At 46.4% G+C, this 14,082-nt stretch overlaps 2 protein-coding genes across 3 annotated transcripts; one reads left to right on the top strand and one right to left on the bottom strand.

The window, feature by feature from the left end:
• The first annotated feature begins 984 nt into the window (after positions 1 to 984).
• Positions 985 to 4,860, top strand: nfybb (nuclear transcription factor Y, beta b). 2 transcript variants are annotated; one of them, XM_023812624.2, is made up of 7 exons: positions 985 to 1,107; positions 2,126 to 2,219; positions 2,535 to 2,668; positions 3,227 to 3,424; positions 3,913 to 3,991; positions 4,096 to 4,175; positions 4,322 to 4,860. In XM_023812624.2, the coding sequence occupies exons 2-7, from the start codon at positions 2,126 to 2,128 to the stop codon at positions 4,352 to 4,354; spliced, it is 618 nt and encodes a 205-aa protein (XP_023668392.1). In that variant the 5' UTR covers positions 985 to 1,107; the 3' UTR covers positions 4,355 to 4,860. The 2 variants fall into 2 exon arrangements, with proteins under 2 accessions (XP_023668392.1, XP_023668393.1); XM_023812625.2 differs by lacking the exon at positions 985 to 1,107 and adding an exon at positions 1,158 to 1,451.
• Positions 4,861 to 5,104: 244 nt separating this feature from the next.
• Positions 5,105 to 13,962, bottom strand: hcfc2 (host cell factor C2). The gene is made up of 14 exons (XM_023812655.2): positions 13,594 to 13,962; positions 12,489 to 12,637; positions 11,931 to 12,091; positions 11,625 to 11,833; positions 11,076 to 11,160; positions 10,860 to 10,966; positions 10,392 to 10,583; positions 9,216 to 9,425; positions 8,957 to 9,033; positions 8,734 to 8,848; positions 8,445 to 8,522; positions 8,230 to 8,300; positions 7,830 to 8,135; positions 5,105 to 7,694 (listed from the first exon to the last, which is right to left on the bottom strand). Exons 1-14 carry the CDS (start codon positions 13,751 to 13,753, stop codon positions 7,362 to 7,364), a joined length of 2,253 nt encoding a protein of 750 aa, XP_023668423.2. The 5' UTR covers positions 13,754 to 13,962; the 3' UTR covers positions 5,105 to 7,361.
• Between the last annotated feature and the right edge of the window lie 120 nt (positions 13,963 to 14,082).

Raw genomic sequence — 14,082 nt, 5'->3', positions numbered from 1 at the left:
ATTGGCTTTCACGAATAAATGGACTGGTTAAAGCTTATTTGCTTTATAATAAGCCAAATAAGCTTATTTGGATAAAAAAAGCCAGCAATTTAAACAAAACAAACATATAACAAGGATATAGGCAAGAATGGGGCACTGAAAAGAGGACACGTTACATTGTATATAAAAAAAAACACAGTGAAGAAGCGAGGATGTATGATAAAGGTAAAAATACATAACAGAATAAAAGTATCCTGTCCCCGAGTTAAAAATATTTTTAGAGATACAATGTTCGCAAAGGCAGGAGTACAATAAAGGAATTATACTGTATACAAACGTTAAACTTCCCTTAAGGAAATAAATTGTGTACTCAAGAGAAATCCAAACTGAAAATGTGTGTCCCTTAAACTAGATATTGGGCCATGTCCTACACGTGCTTATTGAATGAATCTTTTAAACAAAAGAAATTCTCAATCACAGCCAGGCACGTCGCCATATAGTAAAATAACGAGCTTGAAAGCCCCTCGAAATACATCTCTGGCTACAGGCCTGGTCACAGCACTGACGTTCAGTTTGTTACCATCGTAATGGGTTATTCATCGTTTAGTTCGTTCACGTAAGAGGTCAATGAACTAGATGATGTTCAGCACTGAGATGGCTTGTATTTCACCATCTTCTGATGTACTGATACACAGAGGTCTGAAAAGGTTAGTATATGCTGTACAACGTAATCAACATTGAACCTAATATACAATAAAATATACATAACAAATAATAAACATTTATAATATCAATTACATATATAATACTTAATATGTACCCTACCCTCGGAGATATACATACTACTAAACGAACTATTTCACGATTCTGAACGAAATGAAACGAATCTATTCACTTCAAAGAACCACGTTTCCATCTGTGCTCTTTACCACAGTCAAATCACAGGCTGTAACAAAGGCGCTGCTGTGGGCAAAAGGCGAGACTGTGGCGGGACAGCGGCCCCTGGCGGCCGGAGGGGTGCGGGCGCTAAGACGCGCGGCTCCGCGCTGGGACTGGTTCTTTCGCAGCCATTTTCCGTCCAACCAAACGGCCGTTTGGAGAAGGTAACCAACCAGGGCTGCATTGCAGGTTTGTGTCTTTCTCCGGCCAATGATTGCTAACCGATTTCTCGTTAGCTCGAATGGAAATGTCCGTCTCCGACTGTCTTTTTTATTTGTTGTCGGTGTGAATCAGACATTAGCGGGAGGAAGTATTGAGGGGAGATCGGAATTAACAAAGTTTCTGCGTGACGCCATGGTGTCAGTCCGGGTTTTGGCGACACACAGCAGGCCCGGGCTTGATGCACGGGCATTTCATTGCCAGATCTTCATCTGGCGCCGAGCAATAGCGACTGTTTTGCACATGGACGGCTAACACGGATGCACGGTTATTTTATACGCTTCTGTTTGACCGAAAGGGCGACTGGTTGAAATGTGAGTCCGTTTTTAATGATCCCGTGCTCACTGTGTCTATGTCTGGATGTGTTCTCCCCGTTTGGGGGATCTTGTAAACGTATAGCCCATTTTCCGGGCTTGGTGGTCAGCTAAGGGTGCGAAATTGACGTTAAACCACTTAAAATGTCTCACGGTTAAAGCTCGCTTTATTTTTTTTATACCCCCGACCTTCCTAACAGTTTCAGGTAGCTGCTATTTTAGCTAGCTTGTGACAATTGCGTATAATTGGCTGAATCATCGGATTTTTAAAATGCATCTAATGTTTTAAATCTTTAAAAAAAAAAAAAAAAAAAAAACAAGGCACAATGGGCGAAATGTAAGCCGGGTTACTGGAAATAAGCTTGCAGTCGGCGCCCTCGTTTAATGTATCTGTTTACGCGCTACGTCGCACGATCCCTGCAGGGCGGCGTGGGAACAAAGGCGGTGCAGGAGATACGGGCGCCCTGTGCATGCAAGGACCCTGCTGCACTCATCCATAGCATCGCCCATAAGCACACGTCCGACTATCCTTTACTTCCATCAGCACCGAAAGCGTTTGCACGGCGTTAACCCGCCGCGGGCAAAACTTTAAGCGACTCGGGACGAGGTGCTGGGTGGTGTTTTTCTTGACTGATAAAGGGTAGTCACCGAGCGCCGAAATGCTGTTTCCGCAGATGGACGGAGATAGTTCGACCACGGACGCCTCCCAGTTGGGCATCACTGGAGAATACATGCAGTCGAGCCACTTCGTGCTGCAGTCCCCGGATGGTAAGGATTATTACCGGGTTATTCATCTCGTAACCAGCTGCTTTGTCTTTGAAGGGAAAGGGGATCACTCTGATGCCACGGGGGCCAGCGGATATAAGCTGATCTGTTGTCATGGTGTATGAAAACGAATCCTTATTTAGAGCATGTTTTCAGTTTATTTGAATGTACTGGAAAAATCTGAATATAATGCAGGGCAGCTGTAAGATATATTGGTGCTGAGCAGAAACTACTGAATGTTTTGCCCACAGTATTAAAGTAACGGGCCGTTTAGATTCTGTGTGGCAATTTCTCACATCTTTTGCATGCGCCCTGAAGATGATGGAGAAGAAGGGATGAATGATCACGAGGATGGCAATGGCAGCAAGGATAACCTGCGCGAACAGGATATCTACCTGCCCATCGCCAACGTGGCCCGCATCATGAAGAACGCCGTCCCCCCAAGTGGAAAGGTACCCCTTCCGGAGCTCGTGTTAAGTGTTGCGTATGTGACCTGCGGCAGCCTGTTCCTGACTTGTCTTGGACTTAAGTAAGCTATTTCCCCATCTTCCCCTTGCTTGCTTTGGGAAAGCCACAAGAGGGCGCTACACCCTCAGATCAGAACATTGATACCACGTTCCAAAGTTAACTGGCCCGTTGGATTCACTTACCCAGCTTGGCTTCCTCATAGAAGGTGCTGCTTATTACTCAAATGCTAGGAATTCCTAGTCCACTGCTGTTTCTGCTAGGGAAAGTAGAAAATAAGGCCTGCAGTTGTCCCTCAAACCTCCACTATGGAGAAACGTTTGTAGATGTCCGTCTATCTCCATTCCCGACAGCTGCCCCATGTTAACTCCTAAATAAGCAATAATAATACAGGATTTAAACTAAGTTTGATCTGCCGGTGTTTCCCCGAAGAATTCCAGAAACGTCCTCGAACGTCTTGATTTGGTGACCTTTTGATCACATGGATGGGTTCATCACTGCCGCTCTTCCTGCTTCCACTGCATCCCCACCACGTTTCTCCCCAGATCGCAAAGGATGCGAAGGAGTGCGTGCAGGAGTGCGTGAGCGAGTTCATCAGCTTCATCACCTCAGAGGCCAGCGAGCGCTGCCACCAGGAGAAGAGGAAGACCATCAACGGGGAGGACATCCTGTTTGCCATGTCCACTCTGGGCTTCGACATGTATGTGGAGCCACTGAAGCTCTACCTGCAGAAGTTCAGAGAGGTGTGCAGAGTCCTCGCTCCTCCTCGTCCTCTGATCACAGCAAACTGGGTTTACTCCTCTTACCCTAGATTTTACTTGCTTTTTAGATTCGATCAGAGGGGGAAGGTGTTTAACTTTTGTGTGACAAGAAAATCTTGAATAGATATAAAGCCCATGCTTACGCCCATAGCTGTAGATCAGTGTTTCCCAATCCGGGCCTTGAGGACCAGCAAGACAGTATGTTTTAGCCCCCAAATGTGGACTGTCTGGCAGGGAGCTGGGAGGAAGCAAAAATGTCGACTGTCTGGGAGGGAGCAAAAACGTGGACTGTCTGTGGGTCCCCATGGACTGGATTGGGAAACACCGCTGTAGAGATCTTGTACACTTTTGTTGACTTGGGAATCTACTTTCTCCAAAAGAATCCCCCCCCTTCCAGTTTTCTTTTGGTTCATTCTTTAATCTGGAATTTGAGATTCATTTGAGGATGTTCCACTCTGGCTGTTGTCCAGGCGATGAAGGGGGAGAAGGGGATTGCGGCCGGGCCGGTGTCAGAGGGCATTGGAGAGGAGCTCGCAGACGACAGCTTTGGTGAGTGGACACCTGCCCGTGTAAATCCGTCTTGTCTGAATGCCGGGGGGTGAGGTCCTTGTTGCTTAAAAATTCCCATTGTAAAGCGAGGCCTTCAATTCCAGCAAACCAGCTGCCTGCAGGACTCATAACAACTGATGGACAAACTCAGAACGTGATGGTCTACACCACATCATATCAGCAGGTGAGACGCTATACAAGCGATCCTGGGGTCAGGAGGGGTACGGTCTTGTTCGGCTGTGGTGGAGGGTTTCCAGAACCTTCCATTCACCTCTCAGCCATTGGATCACAGTGAACAAGCCAACGGCCTCTTTTTTACTTCTTGCCCAGATCCCGGGAGTGCAGCAGATCCAGTTTTCGTGACGAGATGTGACTCGTCCTCACGAGCGCCGAGATCCATCCCGGGAGACGAGGCAGCAGCTGGATCCTGGGCGGTCAATTCAGGCATCACTTGAGGAGGGGGGGAGGGGGGCACTTTTATACGGGTTGGTAGAAGCCTGTAAATTTCAGTCCTTTCACAAAATAGTAAGTGTGAGTTGCCTTCAAACTGGGACTAAAAGTCAGTTGGCAGGTCAGTAGTGGTTTTTTTTTTTTTGATAATCGAGTACTTAGTTTGACTATTTCCATTGCTCTGTTTTCTACGTTGCTGGTTTGGAGTTTTATCCAAGTTTAGGATGTGGTGTTGGGATTGCAGGGGTGTGATGAAGGAAGGGTGGGGGGGATTACATGTCCCTGTTTATGTTTAAAAAGAAAAAAAGCATTTCCTCTCTAGATGAATAGCGAGGGGGTGAGTGCTCTTAATTTGATACAGAATTTTTGTAATTTGAGTGAATATACAGTGTGGTTTAATAAATTCTGAGACACCTCAATCTCACTGCTGTGTTTTTGGCTTATAGTAAGGTTTCGGGTAACAGTGACACCAAATCTTCCTGCATGATGACATTGTCACAGCCATCACACCCGAGTATCTACTGTCTAGAAGATCCAGACTGGAATTTCACATCTGTTCACAAAAAAATGCCTGCTGGGGATTGGGGGGGGGGATGGATCTGAAGTCAGTTTGCTCCATAAGTTGTTAATTTCAAGAGTACAAAAGTGACATGAAACAAGGCATGAGGCTTTATCAAATTTATTGTTTTTCGTGATCAAATATTGATACGTTACTTGCGCTGGCAAGAGCCAGATTCAGGTCGTGTCCTGTTTTACATTATTTTTTTCTTTCTTTGCGCAAAATAGTTAATACGCAGCGTCGGTGGATGGCAGCAATCCTGAAAGAAAACTATACCTGCATCGTTTTGAATTCACTTATGGATGATGACATTGTCTTCAACACCACTTAGTTCACTGTGACATCGGGGTTTAAACAGCGCAGATCCACCGCCTAAAATTAACGGAGTACATACACACACGTTCACCGAGTGACTATACAGCTACCCCGACGTTTGAGAAACTTAAAGTAACGAACTAAGGGGGAAGCACCGTCTGATCGGAGCCACGGGACGGAAGGGGAAGTTTAAATTGTGGCTTGTCACATGCAGCCTTCGGCTAGGAGAAGCGTCTCTGTGGCTTCATCCAGCCTCCATGGAACTACCGCAGATTTCAAACATCCTGTAACCTCAGATAACCACTGACAACAAATAATCAGCTTCAGGGGAATAGAAACATGGCAGGACACCTGTCATTAAGCCCATCTGGTTTCATTATGTGGAAATCAATTGATAATAAATGAAACTGGCATCCCCGTTGTAAGTTCACAGATAACGGATCGGCGAGGGGTTAAAACAGCCTAGGAGTACCATCCAACCGCAAGAGAATGGCGGTCAGGGCTACCCCTTCCACACGGAAACCTCAATCGACCAACAAAACAAGCCTTTTAAACCTTTAATGCTGTGTTTACATGCGCGTTCTCAGTAATACGGAAATACACAGATTCTAATAAAAGTCTCCAGTCTCTTGGCAAAAGTAAACGTCCGCACGACTACACTAACAATTAAGGTGCCTGATAAATACGAATGATTAAAACTGCACAAACCGCAGCCCTTCTTTAAAACTTAAACTGCACGTCCCCCCCCCCCCCCCATACGATCAACCTCCATGCTTAACGAAAACATAACTGGCACATATAGCAAAATAGTAGGTCTACTTCTACCTGCTCAGAGTAAATAACCAAAGCTAAATTTATAAACGGAATTTGACTGAAATCTCTTATTGCACGTACGTACAACTAAATACGATAGAGAACCGCTGAAAAGTGAACAGCGCCCCCCACAGGAATATATCCCCTTGATTGACCGCACGCAGGAATAAGAGGTTCTAGGCTAGAACAATTCATGGCACAACCTAACAACCTTGCATCCACCGGTGCTCAAATCGTAACACTGCATATAATCCAGTGACTCTCATACGATAAGTGCACCGTGCAGGTTACCCAGCAAACAATCCCGCTGCACGATAAGGCACAAAAAAATTTAAAAGCACACATAACGGAGCAATTGGTTCACCAATCACATGCCACTTCTTCTCCATTTAACACAGGGTTACTCTATTATCGGGAAAATAAAAAATCCAGCGGGTTGTAGTAGTGTAACGTGCAGGGGTGGTAAACCTTATGCGAGAAGGGCAACGCTGGTCAGTGGTGAAATGGAAGAGGACAACCAGTCTATCATTCTGACAAGCACAAGCTCTGCTGAAAGGAAATTAAATTAAAATACAGGTGACAGACGATTAACGCCACCGATCGTGTTCGTACACGCAACATATAAAAACAGTATTTAAAAACTTGTTGCAAAAACCTAGCAATACGGCCCACGATTTGGCAAGTTTTCTTTTAAGGTAGAGTTCAAAACCAGAAATAAACATTGCAACTGCATGCCGAAGTGGATGTACGTGATGCTGCGGCTTGTTTAGACGAGGATAAACGGGAAAATGATCGCGCTTTCATCCTCTCCAAAGCACACAGCTTACAGACTCAACGCATTTCCAACTTTCTGCTTCCCGTATCTCACTGGCTTCGCATTGTTACGCCGTCTGCTTGTATTTGAATGCAAAATTAGTCGGCATCCAATGACAAAATTAAAAAACCTGACAAATTAAACTCATGATCACTTAGAATGTTCCGGTGAGCATTAATCGCGGGGCGCTATTACTGAGAGGTAAATTCAAACATAAAAACAACAGGGATCCTACAGCAAACGCTGCTTGAGCCCCTATATATCTGCTTCTTTCCGATTATGGGCTGGGATTCTTGTCTTGGCTCCATCTCCTTCCTTCAGCCACCACCTTGTAATCTCTGCACAGGCAGAGACAGCATGGGGCTCGGAGTCTGACTTCCCCAGCAGGGGGCGCTGTCCTGAAATATTCAGTCGGGAGCCTACCTACGCCCAGTGGCACGCGGTGAAAGCAGTGGGCAGTCTGTACCCTGCAGCCACCGGATCTGTGTGGCAGGACCGTAGCCCTGCTCGTTCTTGGCGGCGATGCGGAGGACAATGGCAGGACGGCCCGAGCAGTCGATGTAGGCATTGCTCAGGTGCGTCTGGGTGACGTTGCAAGCAGTCTTGATGCCCCGATATATCCGGATGAAGTCTAGCGGCACAGTGGTGCTGTTCGAGCGGGACTTCCGGACTGCCAGGTACATGGAGTATTCCAGGATTTTTCCAGATGGGGAAGTAGGCGGCTCCCAGGTGATATGCACGGAATCAGTTGCCTAGAATGGAAGATTGGGGGAAAAAATTGGAAAATGGTTTCCATTATTATTATGGAAACCCATCTTTTAATGTTTGTGTGAAATAGGTAAAGAAATCCGACATCAAAAAAGACAGAAATTATACAGTAGCTATACCTTTGTGATTTTGACAGCAGAGGGCGCTCCAGGAAAGCCAGGTTGGCAAGTTTTGAATTCCACTAGGGGACTGAAGTCCCCCTGTCCGCAGGAGTTGACCCCCGCCACCCTGAACCTGTAAAGGACCCCAGGGGCCAGCTCCCGCCTCGCCCTGCACTCGGGGTCCTGAGAATCGGGCGTCTTCCCCGCCACGGCCGGCCCGTTCTCACTCGGGAGGCTGTAGTGGGTGACTTCAGAGAACAGGGTTTTAAACAGCCCCACGTCGTACCACGTGGAGTCACACGGGTTACCGCCCGGCGCTGCCACCTGAAGAGAAGGATGACCGGCAAACATTACATCCACAAAATAGCACTGAGGAGGGTTATGCAAATGTACACCGATTAGCTTTATTGTTCCATACCAGGCCTGCTTGGGTCTTGGATGTAGAAACTGTGGTTCCTGGTGTAGCATTTGGCACACAGTGACCTCGATCTAAAAACAATATACAAAAACACCACCATGTAATTCCATGGTTTAAATCCGGATTATGCTGTGAAGCCCCACCCACCCTTTGAAGTTCCCTCCATCATAAACTTCAACTGGATGAATTTTCTTCAGGACCCAGTGTCATGATACCTTGAGCTCCATCCTCTGTATCCATGGAAACCGGATTGACAATAATGTGGCCCAAACTGTTTTCCTTTGTAACTGACACTGTAGACAAAGGAGGGAGGGGCCAAAGATCAAGCTGTGCCACAAATACACCACAAAGATCCTTAGACATCCTGTATTTTCATTGGACAGGTACATACCCATAATAACCAATGTTCTTCTCCTCTTAGGGAAGTTGTTGTATGACCACATATCATCTCTAAGCCAATGAACGGAGGCGGTTTATTGAATGAACACTGCATGCTGGATATACCTGTCCCTTGAAGAAAGCTGTTTTCTGAAGTGTCCATCGGCTCATGGTTCGAGGGCTTCTCACTGCAATTCAGCGCTCCCATGAATACCTCCTCAGATCTGCCGGACGAGGGTCCCTAGAGTAGCAATGCAGGAGGCCTCATTAGGATGGAGAAGGTCAAACCAGCTGGGCTGAGATTAACCTGAGCCTGGTATATGCATAAAAAAACCTGCCATTTCCTGACCTGGCCACAGGGGGCGACGTTCCCCCCTTGATGAGATATCCCATGTACTTCTGTAAGACCCTGGGAAAGCGGAGCTCCTGAGAAATAGAAAAGGTTAAAGCTGAAAGTCCACCGTAGCTTCTCTGGTAGAAAAACAAGAAACTGTCAAGCAACCTATAAGTAATTAACGAAGAAGTAACTCCATCTATTTCAACTTTGAGAACTTATGCAATGTTCAGCACCTTTACAGACTACATACTGCCACCAGTGCAGACCTTACCTGTATTAGGGTCTGCCCCCACCCCTGGGATACGACCCGACTGCTGACCCAAAGGCGATGAGGCAGAACCTCGAGGCAACGGCTGGGAGGGAGTGACAGGCTGAATCTGCAGCAGGTAGCTCTCGGTGGCAGGTAGGGGGCGCCATGCCACATGGAGCATGCTGATGGTGGCCTTAACCAGCATGACGGGGGCTGCAGTACAGGGTCTCTCTTCACGCCAAGAGGAAAACAAAGAGAGTAATTCCTGTGGTTACTTACCCGTATTGTTATGAACCTCTTGGCACAGCAGCCGAGATACTAACCATTTTCTACCCAAAAACATTACAGTCTTAAAAACACCCCTCCATCACATATTACACACAAGATATTAACTAGGAATTCAAGCCAGGCCTCATTAATCTATGATCAGTGCTGGTAATAACGCGTTAATGTAATTCTACTAATTTTGGCAATAACGATTAATGCAACTAACTGCCTTTTCAAAGTCAATAACGTAATTAAAAGTACTGAAATTTAAATAGGCTCATTACTCGATACTTCTCTCTTGCGTGAAATTATTAATGCACAAATGCAACCTATTGCCCTAATTTCCTGCTTGTGATCTAATGTCATGCGACCTTACGGTGCCGCAATGAATGGGTGACATTATAGGTACAGTGATAGATTAAATCTGACAGCCGTATCGTCTCGCATTGCGTCTCATCAGCAGCACACATGCATGGGGACAATGTCTCCGTGCCGCTTGAAAGTCAAAGCATCTCTATGAAGTCATTTGCTCATTGGCACGATGACGCTTAGACATCGCTACTGAATATCTGTGCCATGCATTTCAACAGCAGCACCATGTCAATTTGTATGCTAATATTTGTGTACTATAGGGTACATTTATCCTGTTTACTCCCTACATAAGCATACTATCTCCAAATGGAATGGGATCATTTAATTACGTTCTGATCTTAAACCAACATCCCAGTGGCGTGTGTGTGCTATCTGGGTAGTATTACTAAGATAACCATAGTAACACAAAAGTTATTTTCCCTAGTAACTAATTCGTTTTATATGCAGTAATTGATAAAGTAATTGAATTATTTTTGAATGAAATAATTAGTAACTGTAAGTAACTACTTTAAGTAACCATCTTTGACCCACAGCAGATGATCTTTAAGGGACTCTCACCTGTCTCCAGATACCACAGATCTTTGCAGCACACCTGGTAATTCCAGCTCTTCCTGTATCCGTCACGGCCGCTCCAGATGTAAAGGCGGGAGCCAATGGTGGTGGCACAGTGACCAGCTCTGGCCCTCGGGCCGCTGGACGACCCTTCAGCCTCTGGCTCTGGAGGCCCCAAACTCGTCCACGTCATGGTGTCTGCCAACAGGAAAGGGGCGGGAAAACAGATTGAGGAGACTGCTTTTTTTTTTGACTGACAGCTCACGATACCCAATCACAGCCAGTAAGTCCCAACCAATCTGAAACAGCTGCAAGTCAATTCTAAACTTGATTATCATTAATCATGATATTTAAATATTAAACCTAAGCATCAAATTTATTTACCAACAACACTGACAGAAAATGAGATGCATGGATTTCAAAATACATTGATGATGTCATGACGTTATGGGAGAGGTTTGAGGGGACACTGACCAAAGTTTAGCACAGACAGGGAGCTGGTGCAAATCCACTCCTCTCCCAGAGCATTTGGCTTGTCATCAGTCCTCAACACGGGAACCCAGCCCCCGAAGATGTACATCCTGGCCAGAGCAGAGGATGACGTTGGTGAACTTCAGGTGACAAGTCCTGCTACCTAACGTTAAGACTTCTACATTCCAACTCCATGAGGACGGATGACGGTTTATTTACTTGTTTCCAATGACGTTGGCAGAGTGAAGGCTTCTGGGAAAAGGAGGCGGACCTTTGGTTTCAGGGGTTGACCAGGTCATGGTTTCTGGGAGAAACACAATTCTCTGGGATGATTCTGCCAAAGGCTGGAGTAACCAGCACATCCTCTCCACAACTTTTGTCCATTTCGTTGAATTTGGTTAAGTAACTGAGTTCAGCACCAGTACGTCATAGCATTTAATCTAAAAAGGGGAATCTGTTCTGCTAAACTGGTCATTGAATAGGTCTTGTAAATACATACCCTTCTGAAGGGAAAACACAGCTATCTGGAAGCTATGTAAGCTACTCAAGAATGTGAAAGCACCTCCTATTGAGCTGTGTGCAGTTACCATCACCTAGACCAGGGGCACTCTGTTTTTTTCCTTGAGGTCCAAATTCTATCAGCCAACAACACAAAACCAGATTAAACTGTCTTTCGGTCTGGATGTGGACTGCAGTGCGCCAACTGAGGACCCCTGGTGTAGACTGACAGCTGACAGAGCACCGTGACGACCAGCAGGGGGACCTTACCGATGTCCAGCTGCCAGAGGTCGCCCAGCCGCTGTCCGCTCATCCCCCCGAAGACGTAGAGTTTGGGCGAGTAGCTGCTCTTGCTGCAGTGGGCCACGGCAGTGTGGGACTCCCGGGCCGAGGGCCCCCCACCCTTTGTTTCCGGCACGTTCCAGCCCTTCACCCCAGACGAGGCTTGGAGCTCCAGCTCATAGAAGTCACCCAGGTACCTAAAGGAGAAAGGGAACAATGCTTTGGGTGTTTGTTTGTTATTTATGGGTGAGCTGGAGCTTTGGAAGCTGTTTGCTGTGGCCCATGGGCTCCTACCTGGGGACATTGCTGTTGGGGTCATCGCTGTCATTAGCCAGACCCCCAAACAGGTAGCACTTGTTCCCTATCAGGGTGAAGCTGTGTCCGATGCGGGGGCATGGGGGTGCTCCGTTCCTGGGGGGCCTGGCCTTCAGCTTCTTCCACAGCCACCGGCTGGCCTGTACCAGCAGACGGTGAGGATTCGAGATGTTCTCTGGCTTTTTTTTCTTTTTTTTTTACACATTTCAGGTCCAGAGAATGAAAATCCAGGCCAATATTTGGTTTCAAGAAGCCAGATGTGTCTGTGACTCTTTATGCTCAACTGATTGGTTCAAACAAAATCTTAGTCTGAATTTTTAATTTCTGGATCTGCAATATTCACCTCTGTGTTTTAAAATAGCACACAACTGTAAATCTTAAACCAATTACATCAATTAAAAACAAGCCAATTTTTCATTATTTTTTAACATAAAAAATCCAAAACTTTACCCCAAAGTACAACTTAGGAATGTAAAACTTCATGTATAAAAACTAACGAGTGGGCACTGGTCTCCAGCCTTATTAGAAACGGCTCACCTGCAGCTCGTAGAGGCTGTTACTGTACTTTCCATACTCGAGCATCCCGCCGAAGACCAGCACCCGATGCCCCTCACACGCGAAGCCATGGGCGGCGCAGCCCGGAGGGATGTCCCCTCGCACCGCCGGCAGGAACCAATGTCTGGACACTGGGAGTCCCCACGGAGAGGCCGCCGTCAGAACAGTAATTTACGGTCTTCCTGTACAACGGCTTTTCGCCTTTCTCTAATGGGGAGTGAAGTCAGCGACTGCACACTTGCTTTCAAATTAAATTCAAAGCCACGCTCTGCACAAAATGAAATATTTTAGGTAATCCCTTTAAAAATATGCCATACGGAATTAACACGCGAATTCACATATGATTCAATTGCTAATTTTTGCACAATATTTATTTCCTAAATAAAATCACATGCCATTATTGCGATACTTAAAACAAGTGGGACAGGTGAAAATGAACATTCAGCACGCCTGCAGGATCGCGACCACCCTGCCGAGTAAGAACCACCATCGTCTTATTAAGATTTACGCGGACGTGGTAAAAACTCCTCGCAACTGAAAGCACGAAACTACCAATAAACGTCACGGAAAGCGCTACAAAGTAACGCAACCGTTAGTTTCAACAGTGTATCTGCAACAATTTACTTTGTTGTTTCGGAAGATAAATCGTCGCTTCTCTAGCGAGGGTAACCACAGTATTCCTTTAGTTCCAGACTTTACACAATAACTGCAAAGAGTGGAAACATTTTCGACTTTAGCCTTATTGAATTCTGAAATTCCGGAAGCCATCCAAATGTATCTTATTAAGTTGCATTAAAATATTTAAGCCACACACGTAGCCACTATGTGCATCCTGCAAACAATAACTAACCTGCTATCGCTAGCCTGTGTGTGCGTTATAGCCTCGCTAGCAGCTCTGTCATTTAGGCATCCAGCCTCAAAGCTTTGTTCTGCACACGACCGAGGCCAGTTGGCAAAACATCGGGAGTTCGACTGCTAGCTAAAATACGGCCGACATGTTTGGCTGAAAACTTTTTTTAAAGCACCAGTCTCATCCCCGCTTTGATTCAAATTACTTGCGACCCCCCTTTCCCTCCGATGCAGCTACCGGTGTTGTAAACATGCAGCTCCTCGGCGATCCCTTCGTTCCCTCCCCCGAAGATGATGATCAGCTCCCGGATGGCCACGGCCCTATGCCCATGCCTGGATCGCGGAACCGGCCCGGTGAAAGACTGAACTTTTTTCCAAAGCGGTCCTTCGGTACCCATGGTCCCGTTTCAACCCTATTTGCAGGGGTGAAATCCGTGGCCGTCCAGGGTAGACATTTGGTGCTGGATCCGCCCCCTTCCCATATTGCAATTGTGCATTCGTCACCGGGGGGACCGCCTTCTCGATCCATTCATACTGTCTGCACTGTTAGGAGGACAATAACCTGCATCGTAAACTGCAGCTGATCCGTATTTGTGACAATATACACTGATGACTGGGTGACGGTTTTGGTTTTATCGTCATTTCCGGGCCATCGGAACATGTGCCTCGATGAAACATAAGCAAGCTGTTTAATCTGTCACACGAAACAGGACCCACCGCACGCGCG

The sequence above is a fragment of the Paramormyrops kingsleyae genome, chromosome 3 (genome assembly GCF_048594095.1).
Source record: "Paramormyrops kingsleyae isolate MSU_618 chromosome 3, PKINGS_0.4, whole genome shotgun sequence".
In the NCBI taxonomy this organism is placed as follows: Eukaryota; Metazoa; Chordata; class Actinopteri; order Osteoglossiformes; family Mormyridae; genus Paramormyrops; species Paramormyrops kingsleyae.
The sequence above is the reverse complement of the archived record's forward strand: the minus strand, read 5'-3'. Positions and strand labels throughout refer to the sequence as shown.

What these genes read in the sequence shown, in the direction of transcription:
- nfybb (XM_023812624.2), top strand. Translation starts at nt 2,126, where the DNA reads ATGGACGGAGATAGTTCGACCACGGACGCCTCCCAGTTGGGCATCACT. An exon ending in CGTGCTGCAGTCCCCGGATG is followed by an intron (nt 2,220 to 2,534) that starts GTAAGGATTATT and finishes TGCGCCCTGAAG; the next exon opens with ATGATGGAGAAGAAGGGATG. An exon ending in CCGTCCCCCCAAGTGGAAAG is followed by an intron (nt 2,669 to 3,226) that starts GTACCCCTTCCG and finishes GTTTCTCCCCAG; the next exon opens with ATCGCAAAGGATGCGAAGGA.
- hcfc2 (XM_023812655.2), bottom strand. Translation starts at nt 13,753, where the DNA reads ATGGGTACCGAAGGACCGCTTTGGAAAAAAGTTCAGTCTTTCACCGGG. An exon ending in CCTCTGGCAGCTGGACATCG is followed by an intron (nt 11,161 to 11,624) that starts GTAAGGTCCCCC and finishes TGTTTCTCCCAG; the next exon opens with AAACCATGACCTGGTCAACC. An exon ending in GGGGGCAGACCCTAATACAG is followed by an intron (nt 9,034 to 9,215) that starts GTAAGGTCTGCA and finishes TCTATTTCTCAG; the next exon opens with GAGCTCCGCTTTCCCAGGGT.